Here is a 21,914-nt window from a genome sequence, read left to right on the forward strand (position 1 = left end):
CTTCCAAAAGAACATTTGTAATTGATAATCTAATTTGGGTTAAATGTATCACTACTCAGTTTTATCTTTTGAAGTGTTTTCCAAACTGGACTTTGCTCAATGATGTAAGCTTTAGTTGTTATCATTCTGTAGCAGATGCTATCTATGTGTGGTTTGGAGGTGATCTGGAAGAAGATATAAACATGCAATATTATTTGAGAAATAAGGTATTTTTACAGGGTCACATCATAAAATACCTAACATTATTTATTCAACAAGCATCAATCAGTATTGTGTATGGGTTATTAGAGTAATAGAAAAATACCTGATCTCTGTCTTTAAGAGATTTCAGATGTGCAAGCCAAAAAATAGAATACTATTAAGAATTGCTTCAACAGAGATCTGTTCCAAGTATAAGAGTAAGGAACACCTAACTCTGCCTGTGGGAGTTGGGAGCACACTTTACAGAGGAGAATAAGTATGAAAAGAAAGTGGATAACCAGTGAAGTTATAAAATAGTATGTATGCACTCTGACAGTTCATGACTAGCAATATTTATACTTTAGAATTTGAAAGAAGATTTAAGTAACCAGTAGGGCCAACACTGTATATATATGGCCAAATGCTCTTTTGGCCCTAAATGAGTGATCCTGGTAGTTGGTACTGGAAATAAATTGAGAAGACTTGAGAGGCTAAGTTCAGGCTTGGGAAAGAGTTGCATGTGTTGGAAATAGCAACTTCTCTGAGGGGAACAGAAGTAGAATATTTGTCAGTTCTACCGAAGAGGGTGTGCATTTTGAAGTCAAGAACCTTAAAGTGTATCAGTGTGTATGTATGTATGTCATTTTCCTCAGGTGACTTACCTTAGCTATGGTGCACATAAGATTAATAGCATTTATTGTGTTGTGTACTGGAAGTATCCGTAGGTTACTACCCAGGAATCTGGAAAAAAAAATTCAAAAGTTAAATAGTTGATATGACTTACATCTGTTAAGTGGAAAGAAGAGACAAACCTCTTATTGTTTGTCATTTGTTTATTCATTCATGCCTGCCTTATTCCACAGAGGATTTGATATGGCTTTACAGCCAGAACTTAATTGACTAAGAAGTGTTCACTTCTGATTTAGTCTTGCTGGAGAATCCCATAAATCAGCATGCAATTTGAAACTTGTCACCCTGATTCATAGACTAGCTATTTGGCCTGCATTTTATTAAATAGGACAGGTTAACATTATAAAGTTTACCTTTTGGAAAAACATAATTCGCTTGCCTAATATAATTCAGAATCGAAGTAAATAAAATAATTTCAGGAAAACAGGTCTGTAGTGCTGTTGTCCATACCTCTGCTGAATCCTGAACATCAGTTTCCATTCCTCAGGCCCATGCAGGGCAGCAGACAGAACCAAAAAACTATTTCGGTGAATGTTAATAAACTTCTCAATTTTGGCTAGAAATGTTTCTTCAGCAGACATAAAGCATTTTTTAGCATCCATCAATAAAAATGCAACTCCTAGGAAAGGTGAGTGTAATATAAAATGTCACTTGGTCATACTGATAAAATTTTTTTTTTGTAAACTCAGTAAAATCAACAAAAATAACTATAAGTAAAACATAGCTCTAAGTGTCCAGGCCCTAAACCCATAACAAATGGAAATTACCATAATGAAAGTCTTACATGACAAAATAATTAGGTAGTTCTTTGAAGTGCTCTGTATATAAAAGGATGACTTAATCTAAATATTTAAGGGAAAAACCCTTTCTTGGTCAGTAACCTTTTTTTTTTTTTTCCTCTAAGTCACTGTCCACAATGAAAGTAATGCCTAATTTTAGTTACATGTTAATTTTTCATGTTATGATTTTTAAAAGCTGGAAATCAACTAAAGAAAAGTTTTAAGCAAGCCTTTAGTTATTTTTTGGAGAATCTTTTATATCAGAACATAAACTATTATATAAATTAAAACAGTAAGCAGATATCTAGGATCTCTGAAACAGTATCAGGCCTATAAGAATGGTCCAGAAGGGAAACAATCTACTTAGCTCTTTAAAAGATGAGGGGAGGACACAATCTGAGGAAAGCTACTATGTGATTATACTAATTGAATCAACCTGAGCTAAAAATTTATATAATATCTCTGAACCTAAATTTCTTCATCTGTAAGGTTGGAATAATAGTTCTTTGATAGGTTTGTTGAAAGGATTAAATAAGAGAATGCATATAGGGCTCTCTATTCAACCGGGAAAGATGAATTTGAGGTTGGGCCATTTTCAGCCTGGAGGTCTATTTCTAGGAGCTTTTGAAAGTGCCTGTCTTCCAAAATCTCTGCTAGAGTACAGGCCTGTTTGTAACCATCCTAATAAAATCCTTCACCTCCATGTTTTTTTTTTTATCACTTCTGTCATTTTCCAAGCACAAGTGGAGCTGCCTCCTTCCCATGTCCCTAGCTTTCTCATATCCTAATCTAATTCCTTCCTGTACTTTGCCCATGACTCACAGTTGTACAGTTTTATGATTTCAGAAACATTTGTCCCCATTTGTTTCCTTTAGTTAGTATTTGTTTATATCAATATTATGTTCAGCAAACTCTTGTACAAAATTATGAAAAACATTCTTCTGTATTGTTTTTGTATATGGATTTTGACCAATATCGTGATGTTGGCCTCTGTTAATATGGGTAATATTTTAAGTATTGACTGTTGCGGAGGGTGGCTTTGTTCTATTTTCAACTTCGTTCCAAAGCAAGTAGTTTGTACCATCCTCTACCAGACTCCACTGGTTCAGCTTTAGTTCAACAATTGTAATCTAAAAAGGAATATATTTTGTAATTGGCCATATGTACTGCTTTTGCAGCAGTAACAAAGTTTTATACATTTACCTCTCCCAAAAGGTAACACCTTAAGCTTATTACTTAGTTACTGAACTACCAAATTATTAGAATTCACACTTATTTATTAAGAAACTTAAATCAAGGAAATTAGCAAATATACTGTACCAGAAAGAGAAAATATAATTGATCCATTTTCCACTGAATCTGAATACCGAACCTTATGGCTTCGATTTTCTAGGGCGGTTGCAACTTCATAACTCTTAAAAAAATTTTCAGAAATACAAACTTAAGACATGTTTTAAAGAGTTTAATTAAAGCTAATCAAAAAATTAAAATAAGTTTAATAGCTTCTTTTATAACTATACCACTTAAAGATCTGATCATCAACAGAGATACCAAATGTGTTCTCTATGGAGAAAAAAACTTAAAGGTAAAAATATTTAGTTTTGAAACACACTGTGGTTTGGAAATGAGTTGTGTACTAGTTACGTTACTTAGGGAAGAAAACAAGGACAGTATTAAAGAATTAAACTATAAGAGCAAACACAAACTTCTCTTTGAAAAACAACTTGAAGATGGATTCTGACATGCATTAATGTATAAATAGAAGGTGTATGGTGGTGTGTTTCTTAGATGGTTGACAGAACCATGAAGTGCCATACACAGTACCACAAGGAGACAACCAATTCTCCAATTCATGTTTACATTACAGTTACTTTTAGTATACTTTTCAAATGTTTTAAGCCTTAGGTGAGTTAGAAAACATGAAGACAGCAATAGGACTTTTGGTTTAAATACTAAGCGTTTCAAAATTCATCTAATTTTCTATTCTACCCACGTAATTAGATATTACCCAAAGCACTAAAATAGACGTGGTTTATACTATTTATGAATTGGTTAAAACTCAAGCTTGTTAGTCTCCAAGTAGATAAAAATCCCTTATATAAACTTTATATTTAGCCTCAGAACATGTATATTTTAAGCATACTTAAATATATCTAGAATATCAAGTATTCTAGATATAGAATATTTGATTCCCTTCCTTCCTAAAAAGAGTATTTTACGGTACTCAAACAGATCCTGACCTAGAGTTCAATAAAGACTCTTCGCATGAGTTTTCTTCTGCTGTTTTAAAATTACACATTGAGTCCAGTGATGGCAGATTAAGTAATTTAGGCCAACCCTCCTGCTGAAGGCAACTAGAAAAGCTGGAAAGTTTAAAAAATCTTGAATGCATCAGAGAGTTAGCAGGATAGTGAAAAATTACAAGACCAAGACCTATACAGAAATTCAAAGATAAGAGATCAGCACTTAGCTGATTTTTTTTCCTGAGGGCATCTGTCAGTTCAGGAAGAGAGATGAGAGGCTGAACAGAGCTTTTGACAAAAGTAGAACAGCTCTCACAGGGGCTGCAGCCTAGCTTCAAACCATTTCAATCCTTAAAATTGTATTAAAGTGATACTGTGTTACTAGTGCTCCCAAGTACCTTGCAGAAGCACTCCCTAGAGGGACCCTTCTCAATTAGGTCTCCTCATTTCAACTACAGAACAAAGAAAATTATCTGAATGATTATTTTCTCAATTCTCACATAACTAGTATCATCTAAATGAACAGGAGATAAGCTCCTTTATTACATACAATAGAAGCCTTAGGGCTTGGGTTGCCAGATTAGCAAATAAAAAAATAGAACATCCAGTTAAATTTGAATTTCATATAAACAACATAATTTTTTGATATAAGTATGTCCTGTGCAATATTTGGGATGAACTTACACTAAATTCATTGTTTATCTGAAACTCAGATTTAACTGAGTGTCCTGTATTTTATCTGGCAACCCTGCTTAGGGCATTAGAGGTTTAATTCTCTCACAGAATTAAGTTTTCTCTAGAGGAATATAAAACTATTCTAGGCCTCAAATTATTTCCACAAACAATTTTTCAAATACAAATTCCAACACACAGTTAAAAATAATCAGACATACAAAAACAAAATTACATGAAAGAGAACTATGAAAAACAACAGGTAATAGGAGCAGTCATAGGGGATACATATAGTAAAGATACCATGTATATACTTTAAAATAGCTGTTTACTATGTTCAAGGAGATGAAAGGCAAGGTTAAGAATTTTGGCAAAGAACCAGAAACTATATAAAAGGATGTAACAGATATGAGTCAGGAAAGTTTCATAAAATTTGAGGCAAATCTTTTTTTTTTTTTTTTGCGGTACGCGGGCCTCTCACTGTTGTGGCCTCCACATCTCCCGTTGTGGAGCACAGGCTCCGGACGTACATGCTCAGCGGCCATGGCTCATGGGACCAGCTGCTCCGTGGCATGTGGGATCTTCCTGGACCGGGGCACAAACCCGTGTCCCCTGCATCGGCAGGCGACTCTCAACCATTGCGCCACCAGGGAAGCCCGAGGCAAATCTTTTAAATGGAAAACAGTTTATTAAGCAGACAAGTGAAGGAAGAAGACAAATGTGAGAAGAACGTAGACAGAAAACATAGACAAAGGCATTCAGACCTGAAAGTATGATTCTTTTAAGTGTGTTAGTTGTGTATGAGTCAGTTAATTTGGAGACAGTGTTAGGAATAACTGATGGCAGATAATTAGGACCATGTATGCCACGCTGATGAATTTCAATTCTATCCTATCCAGGAGCCAACTAAGAGAAGTATAAAGAAAATAGTAGAAGAAAATAATAAAGTTAAAATTAGAAAGTACTGAATTACAAAAAAATAGGTAAGTTCAAGAGTTAAGTTTTCAACATAACAAGGAGCTAAGACTAGATTTTCCAAATTATGTTTCATTAAATATTAGTCCCATGAGATATTAAAAAATGTTCCTTATTCAAATAAGACTGGGAAACACTGAGGGAGACCTTCAAGATGGTGGAGGAGTGAGACGTGGAGATCACCTTCCTCCCCACAAATACATCAGAAATATATCTACACGTGGAACAACTCCTACAGAACACCTACTGAACGCTGGCAGAAGACCTCAGACTTCCCAAAAGGCAAGAAACTCCCCATGTACCTGGGTGGGGCAAAAGGAAAAAGAAAAAGCAGAGACAAACGAATAAAGATGGGACCTGCACCACTGGGAGGGAGCTGTGAAGGAGGAAAAGTTTCCACACACCAGAAAGCCCCTTCGTGGGCAGAGACTGCGAGTGGCGGAGTGGGGAAGCTTCAGAGCCATGGAGAAGAGCGCAGCAACAGGGGTGCAGAGGGCAAAGTGGAGAGATTCCCACACAGAGGATCAGTGCCGACCAGAACTCACCAGCCCAAGAGGCTTGTCTGCTCACCCACCAGGGCGGGTGGGGGCTGGGAGCCGAGGCTCAGGCTTCCGAGGTCAGATCCGAGGGAGAGGACTGGGGTTGGCTGTGTGAACACAGCCTGAAGGGTGCTAGTGCGCCATAGCTAGCCGGGAGGGAGTCTGGGAAAAAGTCTGGAGCTGCCTAAGAGGCAAGAGACCATTGTTTCGGGGTGCACGAGGAGAGGGGATTCAGAGCGCCGCCTAAACAAGCTCCAAAAATGGGCGTGAGCCGCGGCTCTCAGCACGGACACCAGAGACGGGCATGAGACGCTAAGGCTGCTGCTGCAGCCACCAAGAAGCCTGTGTGCGAGCACAGGTCACTAGCCACACCTCCCCTCCAGGGAGCCTGTGCAGCCCGCCACTGCCAGGGTCCTGTGATCCAGGGACAACTTCCCCTGGAGAACGAACAGCGCGCCTCAGGCTGGTGCAATGTTATGCCGGCCTCTGCCGCTGCAGGCTCACCTTGCACTCCGTACCCCTCCCTCCCCCCAGCCTGAGTGAGCCAGAGCCCCCGAATCAGCTGCTCCTTTAACACCATCCTGTCTGAGCGAAGAACAGACGCCCAGGCAACCTACACACGGAGGCGGGGCCAAATCCAAAGCTGAGCCCCAGGAGCCGTGCGAACAAAGAAGAGAAAGGGAAATCTCTCAGCAGTCTCAGGAGCAGCGGATTAAAGCTCCACAATCAACTTGATGTACCCTGCATCTGTGGAATACCTGACTAGACAACCAATCATCCCAAAACTGAGATGGTGGACTTCAGGGGCAATGATATATATATTTTTTTCCTTTTTCTCTTTTTGTGAGTGTGTATGTGTATGCTTCTTTGTGTGATTTTGTCTGTATAGCTTTGCTTTTACCATTTGTCCTACGGTTCTCTCTGTCCATTTTTGGGTTTTTTTTGTTTTTGTTTTTGTTTTTTTTTAGCATAGCTTTTAGCACTTGTTATCATTGGTGGATTTGGTTTCTTGGTTTGGTTGCTCTCTTCTTTCTTTCTATTTTCTTTTCTTCTTACTATTTTTTTAAATTATTTAATTAATAATTTTTATTTTAATAACTTTATTATATTTTTCTTTCCTTCTTTTTTTCTCCCTTTTCTTCTGAGCTGTGTGGCTGACAGAGTCTTGGTGCTCCGGCTGGGTGTCAGGCCTGTGCCTGTGAGGTGGGAGAGCCAAGTTCAGGACACTGGTCCACCAGAGACCTCTTGGCTCCACGTAATATCAAACGGCGAGAGCTCTCCCAGAAATCTCCATCTAAACACTAAGACCCGCTCCACTCAACGAGCAGGAAGCTACAGTGATGGACACCCTATGCCAGTCAACTAGCAAGACAGGAATACAACCCCACCCATTAGCAGAGAGGCTGCCTAAAATCATAATAAGGTCACAGACACCCCAAAACACACCACCGGACGCGGTGCTGCTCACCAGAAAGACAAGATCCAGCCTCATCCACCAGAACACAGGCACTAGTCGCCTGCACCAGGAAGGCTACACAACCCACTGAACCAACCTTACCCACTGGGGGCAGACACCAAAAACAATGGGAACTACAAACCTGCAGCCTGTGAAAAGGAGACCCCAAACACAGTAAGTTAAGCAAAATGAGAAGACAGAGAAACACACAGCAGATGAAGGAGCAAGGTAAAAACCCACCAGACCAAAAAAATGAAGAGGAAATAGGCAGTCTACCTGACAAAGAATTCAGAGTAATGATAGTAAAGATGATCCAAAATCTTGGAAATAGAATGGAGAAAATACATGAAATGTTCAACAAGGACAAAGAAGAACTGAAAAGCAAACAAACTATGATAAACAGCACAATAAATGAAATTAAAAATTCTCTAGAAGGAAGCAATAGTAGAATAACTGAGGAAGAAGAAAGGATAAGTTTCCTGGAAAATAAAATAGTGGAAATAACTACTGCAGAGAAGAATAAAGAAAAAAGAATGAAAAGAATTGAGGACAGTCTCAGAGACTTCTTGGACAACATTAAACACAACAACATTCGAATTATAGGGGTCCCAGAAGAAGAAGAGAAAAAGAAAGGGACTGAGAAAATATTTGAAGAGATTATAGTTGAAAACTCCGCTAATATGGGAAAGGAAATAGTCAATCAAGTCCAGGAAGTGCAGAGAGGATAAATCCAAGGAGAAACATGCCAAGACACATATTAATCAAACTATCAAAAATTAAATACAAAGAAAAATATTAAAATCAGCAAGGGAAAAACAACAAATAATATACAAGGGAAGCCCCACAAGGTTAACAGCTGAGCTTTCAGCAGAAACTCTGCAAGCCAGAAGGGAGTGGCAGGACATACTGAAAGTGATGAAAGGGAAAAACTTACAACCAAGATTACTTTACCCAGCAAGGATCTCATTCAGATTTGATGGAGAAATTAAGAACTTTACAGAAAAGCAAAAGCTAAGAGAATTCAGCACCACCAAATCAGCTTTATAACAAATGCTAAAGGAACTTCTCTAGGCAGGAAACACAAGAGAAGGAAAAGACCTATAATAACAAATCCAAAACAATTAAGAAAATGGTAATAGGAACATACATATCGATAACTGCCTTAAATGTAAATGGATTAAATGCTCCAACCAAAAGACGCAGACTGGCTGAATGGATACAAAAACAAAACCCGTATACATACTGTCTACAAGAGACACACTTCAGACCTAGGGACACATACAGACTGAAAGTGAGGGGATGGAAAAAGACATTCCATGCAAATGGAAATCAAAAGAAAGCTGGAGTAGCAATTCTCATATCAGACAAAATAGACTTTAAAATAAAGACTATTACATGAGACAAAGAAGAACACTACATAATGATCAAGGGATCGATCCAAGAAGAAGATATAACAATTGTAAATATTTATGCACCCAACATAGGAGCACCTCAATACATAAGGCAAATGTATTCAATTATAAAAGGGGAAATCGACAGTAACACAATCATTGTAGGGGACTTTAACACCCCACTTTCACCAATGGACAGATCATCCAAAACGAAAATAAATAAGGAAACACAAGCTTTAAAGGATACATTAAACAAGATGGACCTAATTGATATTTATAGGACATTCCATCCAAAAACAACAGAATACACTTTCTTCTCAAGTACTCATGGAACATTCTCCAGGATAGATCACATCTTGGGTCACAAATTAAGCCTTGGTAAATTTAAGAATATTGAAAACATATCAAGTATCTTTTCTGACCACAACGCTATGAGACTAGATATCAATTACAGGAAAAAATCTCTAAAAAGTACAAATACATGGAGGCTAAACAATACACTGCTTAATAACCAAGAGATCACTGAAGAAATCAAAGACGAAATCAAAAAGTACCTAGAAACAAATGACAATGAAAACACGACGACCCAAAACCTATGGGATGCAGCAAAAGCAGTTCTAAGAGGGACGTTTATAGCAACACAATCCTACCTTATGAAACAAGAAACATCTCAAATAAACAACATAAACTTACACCTAAAGCAATTAGAGAACGAAGAACAAAAAAGCTCCCAAAGCTGGCAGAAGGAAAGCAATCATAAAGATCAGATCAGAAATAAATGAAAAAGAAATGAAGGAAACAATAGCAAAGATTAATAAATCTAAAAACTGGTTCTTTGAGAAGATAAACAAAATTGATAAACCATTAGCCAGACTCATCAAGAAAAAAAAGGAGAAGACTCAAACAGACTCAAATAGAATTAGAAATAAAAAAAGAGAAGTAACAACTGACAGTGCAGAAATACAAAGATCATGAGAGATTACTACAAGCAACTATATGCCAATAAAATGGACAACTTGGAAGAAATAGACAAATTCGTAGAAAAGCAGAACTTCTGAGACTGAACCAGGAAGAAAGAGAAAATATAAACAGACCAATCACAAGCACTGAAATTGAGACTTGATTAAAAATCTTCCAGCAAAGAAAAGCCCAGGACCTGATGGATTCTCAGGCGAATTCTATCAAACATTTAGAGAAGAGCTAACACCTATCCTTCTCAAACTCTTCCAAACTACAGTAGAGGGAGGAACACTCCCAAACTCATTCTACGAGGCCACCCTCACTCTGATACCAAAACCAGACGATGTCACAAAGAAAGGAAACTACAGGCCAATATCACTGATGAACATAGATGCAAAATCCTCAATAAAATACTAGGAAACAGAATCCAACAGCACATTAAAAGGACCATACACCATGATCAAGTGGGGTTTATCCCAGGAATGCAAGGATTCTTCAATATACACAAATCAATCAATGTGATACACCATATTAACAAATTGAAGGATAAAAACCATAGGATCATCTCAATAGATGCAGAAAAAGCCTTTGACAAAATTCAACACCCATTTATGATAAAAACTCTCCAGAAAATAGGCATAGAGGGAACTTACTGCAACAGAATAGAGGCCATATATGACAAACCCACAGCCAATATCGTTTTCAATGGTGAAAACCTGAAACCATTTCCACTAAGATCAGGAACAAGACAAGGATGTCCACTCTCACCACTATTATTCAACATAGTTTTGGAAGTTTTAGCCAGAGCAATCTTGAGAAAGAAAAATGGAGCTGGAGGAATCAGGCTCCCTGACTTCAGACTATACTACAAAGCTACAGTATTCAAGACAGTATGGTACTGGCACAAAAACAGAAATATAGATCAGTGGAACAGCATAGAAAGCCCAGAGATAAACCCACACACCTATGGTCACCTTATCTTTGATAAAGGAGGCAAGAATATACAATGGAGAAAAGACAGCCTCTTCAATAAGTCGTGCTGGGAAAACTGGACAACTACATGTAAAAGAATGAAATTAGAACACTCCCTAGCACCATACACAAAAATAAATTCAAAATGGATTAAAAACCTAAATGTAAGGCCAGACACTATAAAACTCTTAGAGGAAAACATAGGCAGGAAACAGAGGCAGAACACTCTATAAATCACAGTAAGATCCTTTTTGACCCACCTCCTAGAGAAACTGAAATAAAAACAAAAATAAACAAATGGGACCTAATGAAACTTGAAAGCTTTTGCACAGGGCTTCCCTGGTGGCGCAGTGGTTGACAGTCCGCCTGCCGATGCAGGGGACACGGGTTTGTGCCCTGGTCCAGGACGATCCCACATGCTGTGGAGCAGCTGGGCCCATGAGCCATGGCCGCTGAGCCTGCGCATCCGGAGCCTGTGTTCCTCAACGGGAGAGGCCACAACAGTGAGAGGCCCGTGTACCGCAAAAAAAAAAAAAAGCTTTTGCACAGGAAAGGAAACCATAAACAAGACGAAAAGACAACCCTCAGAATGGGAGAAAATATTTGCAAACGAAGCAACTGACAAAGGATTAATCTCCAAAATATACAAGCAGCTTATGCAGCTCAATATCAAAAAAAAAAAAAAAAAATCCAAAAATGGGCAGAAAACCTAAATAGACATTTCTCCAGAGAAGATATACAGATTGCCAACAAACACATGAACGCATGCTCAACGTCACTAATCATTAGACAAATGCACATCAAAACTACAATGAGGTATCCCCTCACACCAGTCAGAACGGCCATCATCAAAAGATCTACAAACAATAAATGCTGGAGAGGGTGTGGAGAAAAGGGAACCCTCTTGCACTGTTGGTGGGAATGTAAATTGATGCAGCCACTATGGAGAACAGTATGGAGGTTCCTTAAAAAACTAAAAATAGAGCTACCATATAACCCAGCAATCCCAGTACTGGGCATATACCCTGAAAAAACCACAATTCAAAAAGAGTCATGTACCACAATGTTCACTGCAGCTCTATTTACAATAGCCAGGACATGGAAGCAACCTAAATGTCCATCGACAGATGAATGGATAAAGAAGATGTGGCACATGTATGCAATGGAATATTATTCAGCCATAAAAAGAAACGAAAGTGAGTTATTTGTAGTGAGGTGGATGGACCTAGAGTCTGTCATACAGAGTGAGGTAAGTCAGAAAGAGAAAAACAAATACTGTATGCTAACATATATGTATGGAATCTAAAATATATATATATATTCTGAAGAACCTAGGGGCAGGACAGGAAAAAAGACAAAGACGTAGAGAATGGATTTGAGGACATGGGGAAGGGGAAGCTGAGATGAAGTGAGAGAGTGGCACTGACATATATACACTACCAAATGTCAAATAGATAGCTAGTGGGAAGCAGCCGCATAGCACAGGGAGATCAGCTCGGTGATTTGTGACCACTTAGAGGGGTGGGATAGGGACAGTGGGAGGGAGAGGCAAGAGGGAAGGGATATGGGGATATATGTATATGTATAGCTGATTCACTTTGTTATATAGCAGCAACTAACACAACAATGTAAAGCAATTATACTCCAATGAAGATATTAAAAGAAAAGTTAAAACAAAACAAAACAAACAAAAGAAAAAACAACAGAAGCCAAAATCCAGTGAAGATATTTTCAGTACACTGAGAGAAAATATCTGTAGATCTAGTGGAAAATATCTTTCAACTTGGAGCAACTTGAACTCTTATACATTGCTGATGGGAATATAAAACCATAATCCCTGCATTTAGTTTTAGTATAGCTATATAGTTAAACGGATTCAGTGTTCATTTGTAGTGAACTTTGAAAAACAGTTTGTAATCTCTTATAAACATACACTCATCATACGACCCAGCAGTTCCATTATTAGGTATTTATAAGAGAAATTCAAACACGTCTTAACAGAGACATACATGAATGTTCAGAGCAGCTTAATTCATAATAGCCAAAAACTGGAAACAACCCAAATATCTATTAGTGAATAGATACACTGGCATACACTCATACAACACACTATTACCCAGCAAAGAAAAGATAACAAATTATTGTTATATGTAACAACATGGATGAATCTCAAAAGCATTATGCTTAATGCAAGAAGCCAGACACAAGAGTACAAACTGTATCATTCCATTTATATGAAGTTCTACAACAGGCAAAACTAGTTATAGTGATAAATCAGACCAATGGTTGCTTGAGGTGGGGAACTGGAAAAGGACTGACTACAAAAGGGCATGAAGGAACTTTCTGGAGTGACGAAAATGTTCTATATATTTTGATTGGGGTGATGGTTACACAGGTATACACATTTGTCAAAATTCATTAAGCTGTACATTTAAAATGTGTGTATTTTATTGTATGTAAGTTGTCCCTGAATTAAAGTGATTTTTAAAACATCTTGCAAGATCAAGGGGAAGACAAAAATATAGTTGATTCTTGTACAACACAGGTTTGAAATGTATGGATCCACTTCTATGTGGATTTTTTTCTATAAATACATGTACTATACAATCTGAGGTTGGTTGAATCCTCGCATGCAGAACTGCTGATACAGTGGGCCAAATGTAAAGTTAAACGTGAAGTTTTGAGGGAGGGAGTGAGGGAGTCACTGCCTATAACCCCACGTTGTTCAAGGGTCAACTGTATTTGGATACTAACAAAAACTGAGAGGATCCTCATTTAGATAATTTCTAAATTATATTCTTCAGATAAAAAAGAAAATGATCCAAAATGGAAGGTCTGAGCCAAAAGAAGAAAAGAAGAGCAAAGAAAGTAACAAAGACATGAGTAAATCTAAACAAATGCTAACTTTAGAAAATAATAGCACTTTGTTGAGTTAAAAAATTGATAGAATTAAACTGTATATGATAACAAAATATAATGCAGAAAAGGGTGATTGGAATTAGTGTTCTAAGATTTGTTTGTCATTTAAGAGGAAGATAAAAATAATTATTTACTTTGGATTTTGTGGGGCTAAGTATACATGTTAAATTTTCTAGGGTAACTATTAAAAAACATAAATAGAGCTGTTTAAAGCCAGCTAAGGAAAAAAACCATTCAAAGCTAGTTGAGAAAAAATTACCTCAAAGCTAGTTAAGAAACTAGCTAGTTTCAAAGCTAGTTAAGAAAAAAATGAGAAAAAATTACCAATCAATACAAAAGGAGGCAAAAAAGAAGAGAAAAAAGAAACAGAGAAAAGGTGGGACTTCCCTGGTGGTCCAGTGGTTAAGAATCCACCTTCCAATGCAGGGGACACAGGTTCGATCCCTGGTTGGGGAACTAAGATCCCACATGCCACAGGGCGACTAAACCTGTGTGCTCTAGAGCCTTGCACACCACAACTACTGAGCCTGCACACTCTGGAGCCCACACGCCACAACTAGAAAGAAGCCCGCGTGCCACAATGAAGAGCCTGCACACCACAATGAAAGATCCTGCATGCTGCAACGAAGATCCCACATGCCGCAACTAAGACTCAACACAACCAAATAAATAAAAAAAACAAATAAATAATAAGAAAAGAAAAGGTGGGACAAAAAGGAACGAAAAAAGAAAAGACAGCACAAAACAAGCACATTAGCATGGGTTGCTGTCTCCCTCTCTCAAAATCAGTCTGGAAAAGCTAAAGAAACAAGAGAGAAATATGGATTCTAGAAACCTAACAAAAAGAAGCATGAAAAATTCCAATGAACCTTGAGGCTGTCTTAAATGGGTATTTGGTATGGTGCTAGATGGCTAAAGCCAACAGAGTAAAGTGCAGCTTGAGGCAGCAGTGAATGGATAGGGTGAATAAAACAGATCGTATTCAGAGTCTTATTCTAGCCTCTCTCTTTACCATAGAATAATCATTTCTTGCCCCTTCATTCTAGACATTAGGTGGTGTCCATAAGATAAACATCAGGGCAATGGAGAAATCCTGTTGGCTGAGGAGTTAAAAACAGTTGTGGACTGACCAACTGCCCTCAGGCATTCAACTCCCATTCCCTCCCCATCTAAACTGTAGGGAGACAGCCTCCTCCCAAGGCCACTAAGTCTAGACAGATCAGTTTCCATTGTTTACCTTTCAAAAAACCTTAAGTAATATATATGTGCATATGCATTGTTTCTGTAATCACTCAACATCTCTATTAGAATAGGCTTAGTGAGAAAAAAAAAGGAACTTAGAAAATTTCCAACCTTCAAATATTTAGAGAAGTAGGAAAATGGATGCAGGGACATTCATAATTTGTCTTTAAAACACATTTTAGATTATGTACTTGCCGATTCACACAACTTTGGATAATCAAGGTAAAGATATTTAAAAATATTGTTCTATTGCTTTCAATTTTAAATTCAAGATCAATGGCCCAAATGCCTCTTTTACCTTAAGCGATGAGCTAATAATAATGGTGGTTGTCCATTTAATTTTTTCTTTTCCATCACTTTCAGCCATCTCTCTGTATCAAACCAGCTTCTAGTGGTGCCAACAATCTGAGAAAAATAAGAACAAAAAGAACACATAGAAATGTTTGCTTGATGAATGAGTAAATTACAGAAAGAAATAAAATTAGGGTAATGGAGACATTCTAAAGAATATTTGAAAGTCAAAATTTGACACTGATGGGACTTCCCTGGTGGTCCAGTGGTTAAGACTCTGTACTCGCAATGCAGGGGGCCTGGGTTCCATCCCTGGTCTGGGAACTAGATCCTGCATGCCGCAACTAAGAGTCTGCATGCCGCAACTAAGGAGCCTGCATGCGGCAATGAAGATTCCGCACGTGACAACGAAGATCCCATGTGCCACAACTAAGATCTGGTGCAGCCAAATAAATAAATAAATATATATTTTTTAAAATGTGGACTTCCCTTGTGTCACAGTGGTTCAGAATCCGCCTGTCAATGCTGGGGACATGGGTTCGATCCCTGGTCTGGGAAGATCCCACATACCACGGAGCAACTAAGCCTGTGCACCACAACTACCGAGCCTGCGCTCTAGAGCCCATGCACCACAACTACTGAAGCCTGCATGCCCTAGAGCCTGCATGCTGCAACTACTGAGTCCATGCACCACAACTACTGACGCCCGTGTGCCTAAAGCCCGTGCTCCACAACAAGAGAAGCCACTGCAATGAGAAGCCTGAGCACTGCAACAGAGTAGCCCCCACTTGCCGCAACTAGAGGAAGCCTGCGCACAGTAACGAAGACCCAACACAGCCAAAAAAAAAAAATTAACACTGAAAAAATATCTGTCTTGTTATACATTAAGCTCATTCAATATTATGCTTCCTATTAAGAATTATTAAAAGCAATGGTTCCCATTTCAGAGCATTAACTTAAAGAAGGAAGACCCAGCATTTCCATGAAGCCTTCTCTAATGATATTTCAATTTTTGATCTTCTTCCAAACTAGTCCACAGTAGACAGTTTATAAACATTTTGTTATTTAATTGGCATCCACAAACCAGGCTTTTCCTTCCAGCAGAGGCAGTTTGTGGCAACAAGAGGAGAGAGAGGAAACTGAAGTGATTCAAACTTGATAATAAAATTAAAGGCTGCTCAGAGTAGAGACATAACTATCACAAAACAAAAGGTCAGTTAGAAATGGAATGAGAATGTGTATACACACATATTTAAATATATATATCTTATGAGGAATGCTCAAAGGAAAACACAAGAAATTTCACACTGAACTTCAGTTTGGGCTGGGTTTTGAGCAACAAATGTGAAAAGGAAAAGCAAGTATTTATATAATTTTACACTTTAGGAAATTCAGGCTGAGAAAGGATGGTGGCAAAGGTCATATACACCTACAGAGTGAAAATGAATGGGTTCACTTTGGGCAGAATGGACATGTTAACAGTATTAAGTTTTCCAATCCATGGACACAAGATTTCTTTCCATTTATTTGTGTCTTCTTTCATCCAAGTTTTGTAGTTTACAGTGTACAAGTCTTTCACCTCCTTAGGTAAATGTATTCCTAAGTATTTTACTCTTCTTGGTGCTCTTGTAAATGGGATTATTTTCCTAATTTCCTTTTCATATAGTTTGCTGTTCCTATATAGAAATGCAACTGATTTTTATATGTTGATTTTGTATCCTGCAACTTTGTTGAATTGATATATTTGTTCTAACAGTTTTTTTATAGGATCATGTCATCTGCAAACAGGGACAGTTTTACCTCTTTCTTTCCAGTTTGGATGCCTTTTATTTCTTTTTCTTGCCTAACTGATCTGGCCAGGACTTCTGGTACTATGCTGAATAGAAACGGTGAAAATGGGCACATCTGCCTTGTTCCTGATCTTAGAGGAAAATTTTTCACTTTTTCACATTTGAGTATGATATTAGCTGTGGGCTTGTCATATATGGCCTTTATTATATCAGGTAATTTTCTTTTATGAGTGAATAATCTCTAGAGATCTGCTGTACAACATTGTACCTATAGTCAACAATAATATATACTTAAAATTTATTAAAAGGGTAGATCTATACTATATTTCTTTCCACAATAAAAGAAAAAAAGTGAATGAGTCCAATGTTAGATCTATTCCTTTTTCCTCTTCCTTTTTCATTAATACCATATTTATTACCTCTTGCCTGAGCTACTATATTTACCTCCTAACTGGTCTTGCCTCCTTTCAAATCTATTCTACAAACTCTTCCCAAATAATTTTCCTAAAACTTAATTTATAACTAGATTACTCTTCTTTTTTTTTAAATTTATTTATTTTTGGCTGCATTGGGTCTTCGTTGCTGCGCGCGGGCTTTCTCTAGTTGCAGCGAGCAGGAGCTACTCTTCGCTGTGGTGTGCGAGCTTCTCATTGCGGTGGCTTCTCTTGTTGCAGAGCACGGGCTCTAGGCATGTGGGCTTCAGTAGTTGTGGCACACGGGCTTAGTTGCTCCACCGCATGTGGGATCTTCCTGGACCAGGGCTCGAACCCATGTTGCCTGCATTGGCAGGCAGATTCTTAACCACTGTGCCACCAGGGAAGCCCATAGATTACTGTTCTGTTCAGAAAACTTTAATGGGTCCCTAAGGCTTAAGAAATCAAATCCAAATTCTTTAGCCTAGTATTCAAGCTCCTCTCCCCAAAGACTGATGCCACGTTTCCTTTCCAGAATTACTTCCCACTAACATGGGCAGCTTCACTGACATGCAATCTGTGGAGTCACACAAGGCTCCACACTTAAAAGGATCCTGTACTTGTCTTATTGCTATTATCCCCTATTGCTGTCTTGAAAATGTTAATTTTTAAACAAGAGATCTTATGTTTTCATTTCACACTGGGCCTGCAAATTATATAGTCAGTCCTGCCCATTATACCAAAGAAACCCTATACTTTCTCACCTCACTACCATGCCATACTATTTTCTTCCATCTGAAACAACCACCCTGATCTCTGCCTGCCAAAATTCTACTTACCTTTTAAATACTCACTTTATCTACGTCACACTCAAAATGATAAATTACCTGCAAATTAAGACCACAAGGAGATATCATTTTGTACGCATGACAGCCTTCTTAATTAGGGTTCTGGGATATGAAGCTCTAATGCCCTAAGACAGGGGTCAGCAAGCTTTCTTGTAAAAGGCTGGAGAGTAAATATTTCAGACTTTGTGGGCCATACAGTCTCTGTTGCAGTGACTCAACTCTGCAATTGTAGTGTGAAAGCAGCTACAGATAATAAGTAAACAAATGAACATGGCTGTATTTCTTAAAACTTTATTTATGGACACTAAGATATAAATTTAATATAATGTTCATGTGTCACAAGTATTATTTTTCTTTGATTTTTTTCCAGTCACTTGAACTAGAACTATTCTTGGCTCCAAGTGTGGAGGGCCAGATTTGGCTCATGGGCCGTAGTTTGCCAAGCCCTCCCTAAGACATCCATGATATGACTTTACTTTTCTTCTGTACATCTAGAATGGTACTAGTCACCTACCAACTTTGGTAGAATTGAGAAAATAATCACTCAAACCATGTTCTACAGGTTTAATTCTCTCATAGAACTCCTGTTGAGAATGGCTGCATTAGAATGACAAAACTTAGAATTAAAAAAAAAAAAACTAAGGATAAGGATATGAAGCAACAAGAACTCTTATACATGGGTAGAGTGCAAATTGATATAACCATTTTGGAAGATGATTAGGCATTATTGGGGTAGATAATCTGTGAGGGGCCTTTAGTGTCTGCATGTTTTTGCTGGGTATGTAAATATAAGCCCCTGATTACTCTTTATCCGGGCCATTTTTCACTTGCAATAAACATTGAGGAATGAGGCAAGCAGGCTTGTTACTACCAATTAACAAGTGTTCTTCCCTTCAGTGTTTCTCTCTGTTAACATAACCAATTGAATGTACATTCACCTAGGTTTACTTATGTTATTCCCACACCCCTGCGGAATTTGGGGGCCAGAGGAACGAACAAGAACCTGAAACTTTGGTTACTGCTTTTGCCACAAAATTTTAAAAATCTTTTGTTTCTGATCCAGGCATCTTTTATCTTCTGCCAGCATTAATAAAACGGTAATAGGTTAGCTTGTTAGGTTGCAAGTAGAGTAAAAAGACCTTTCACGGTTCTTGACAGGCATTATCTATTAAAGTTGAAAATACACATAAATTATAACCCAGCAATTCCAATCCCAAATATATACTCAAAAGAAATGCATGCAATGTGTACTAGGAGACTTGTATAAGAATGTTCATAGAAGCATTTTTTTTTAACTTTATTCCTCATACTTTTGTTTAAATTTTTTTTTTTAATAAATTTATTTATTTTATTTATTTATTTTTGGCTTCGTTGGGTCTTTGTTGCTGTGCATGGGCTTTCTCTAGTTGCAGCGAGCAGGGCCTACTCCTCATTGTGGTGCACGGGCTTCACATTGCAGTGTAATGCAATGTGCAGTGGAATGTGAAGTAGAATCTCAAGTTTTCTGTAAATCTAAAACTGTTCTAAAAAATAAAGTTTATTAAAAAAAAATCCTACCTCTCCTTCAAGGCCCATTAGAAATTCTGCCTCCTGCAAGAAACTATCTCTGTCTCCCTCAAACTAAATGAGACCTCTCCTTCCTCAGAATCCACCTTACAACACCTGTTAAGCACTTCTCATATTTTGCCCCATAAAATTATTTATAAATGTCGTTCATTTCCCCTAGATCATAATCTCCTTAATGTCAACCAAATTTATAATCTCCATGTTACTTAATACAAAATTAGTTTAAAGCAAAATTTAGAAACCAACTAATCCAAGTGAAAGTAACGTTCAGTGATGGTGAGCTAATATTTCCTAAGGCAATTTTATTCTCCTTTTGAACAATTCTAATAATTAGAAAGTTCTCCCTGCTGGGTTGAAACCAGCTGCTCTATAATTTCCTCATTCATTGCATGAATGAATGAATGACAAGTTAACAGCTCTATGAGAGCAGAGACACCTGTTTTATCCAATACTGTACCTCCAACACCTGGCACAAAGTAGATACTCAAACTTTGTTTATGAATGAGTAAATGGCTGTCTGGGGGAAGGACTGAAATTTTTATTTCCTCCCATACAACTTAATTTACTGTCTAGCTAATAACAATCCACCTGATAATACATCCACAAAACATACAAGCAAACCTCATTTTATTTTGCTTCCCTTTATTGTGATTTGCAGATATCGTGGTTTTTGTTTGTTTTGATTTTTTTTGACAAATTGAAGGTTTGTGGCAACCCTGCCTTGTCAGACTATGATTAGCTTTTTTCTTTTTTATAAATATATTTTATTTATTTATTTTTGGCTGCCTTGGGTCTTCGTTACTGCACACGGGCTTTTGCTAGCTGTGGTGAGTGGGGACTACTCTTTGTTGTGGTGCATGGTCTTCTCATTGCGGTGGTTTATCTTGTTGTGGATCATGGGCTCTAGGCTCACGGGCTTCAGTAGTTGTGGCATGCGGGCTCAGTAGTTGTGGCACACAGGCTTAGTTGCTCCGCGGCATGTGGGAATTTTCCCGGACCAGGGCTCGAACCCGTGTCCCCTGCATTGGCAGGAGGATTCTTAACCACTGCGCCACCAGGGAAGCCCAGACTATGATTACCTTTTGAAAAACTACTTTAAAATGAAAGTACATACATTATTTTTTTAGATACAAAATGCTACTGCACACTTAACAGACTACAGTATAGTATGAAATAACTTTAATATGCACCAGGAAACAAAAAAACTTCATGTAACTCGCTTTATTGCTAAGGCCTGGAACCAAACCCTGCAATATCTCCAAGGCATACCTGTACAGTCATTTAAATCCTCACACCCCTCTATACAGGTTTAATAAACAATTTTAACTAATTTAACTAAACTTAGAAGGTTAACTAATTTTATGCACTAATAAGTGAGAAAGTAATTGGGGTCGCAGACCCCCAGAAGCGTACTATTAACGACTGAGAACGCGTCAGATAAACAGGGCTGAGGCAGCAAGGTTCCCTCAATCTCTCTGGGGAAACGCTCTTAGACTAGCAACCAAGCCCCACTCATCGCTGATTGTGAGCCACTCACCACACCTCCAGGTGGCCCGTTCCCTCATCTGCAAATCAGGCTGGACCCAATGGCCTCTTAACGCCTTTGCCAGGTCCAAGGCCCTAATATTCTGGGCTTCCGTCATTACGGTTTTGCCTTTCCCAAGTTTTCAAATTTAAATAAATTTAACATTGCACAACAACCTCCTGTACATCGCTAACCCGTTCAGTCTCCTCCGTCATCAAGTGGGAGTCTGGCCAACAGTGGTTTTCACGGCCTCTTCGATTCTTTTTTTTTTTTTGCGGTACGCTGGCCTCTCACTGTTGTGGCCTCCCCCGTTGCGGAGCACAGGCTCCGGACGCGCAGGCTCAGCTGCCATGGCTCACGGGCCCAGCTGCTCTGCGGCACGTGGGTTCCTCCCGGACCGGGGCACGAACCCTTGTACCCTGCATCGGCAGGCGGACTCTCAACCACTGCGCCACCAGGGAAG

The 21,914-nt window shown here is 38.3% G+C and overlaps 1 protein-coding gene and 1 non-coding gene across 2 annotated transcripts; one reads left to right on the forward strand and one right to left on the reverse strand.

Moving 5' to 3' along the window:
- Positions 1-29: 29 nt before the first annotated feature.
- Positions 30-21,569, reverse strand: C2H1orf146 (chromosome 2 C1orf146 homolog). The gene is made up of 5 exons (XM_060141908.1): positions 21,464-21,569; positions 2,970-3,089; positions 1,321-1,489; positions 843-921; positions 30-164 (listed from the first exon to the last, which is right to left on the reverse strand). The coding sequence occupies exons 1-5, from the start codon at positions 21,567-21,569 to the stop codon at positions 30-32; spliced, it is 609 nt and encodes a 202-aa protein (XP_059997891.1).
- On the forward strand, positions 15,561-15,633 carry TRNAA-CGC (transfer RNA alanine (anticodon CGC)). The gene has a single exon. It is a non-coding gene; the product is annotated as a tRNA-Ala (tRNA).
- Positions 21,570-21,914: the final 345 nt, after the last annotated feature.

The sequence above is a fragment of the Lagenorhynchus albirostris genome, chromosome 2, assembly GCF_949774975.1.
Source record: "Lagenorhynchus albirostris chromosome 2, mLagAlb1.1, whole genome shotgun sequence".
Lineage (NCBI taxonomy): Eukaryota > Metazoa > Chordata > Mammalia > Artiodactyla > Delphinidae > Lagenorhynchus > Lagenorhynchus albirostris.

Coding starts and splice junctions, on each gene's coding strand:
- C2H1orf146 (XM_060141908.1), bottom strand. CDS start 21,569: ATGACGGAAGCCCAGAATATTAGGGCCTTGGACCTGGCAAAGGCGTTA. Junction 922..1,320: donor ATGTTCAGGATTCAGCAGAG/GTATGGACAACA, acceptor TTTTTTTTCCAG/ATTCCTGGGTAGTAACCTAC. Junction 165..842: donor TTATGTGCACCATAGCTAAG/GTAAGTCACCTG, acceptor ATCTTCTTCCAG/ATCACCTCCAAACCACACAT.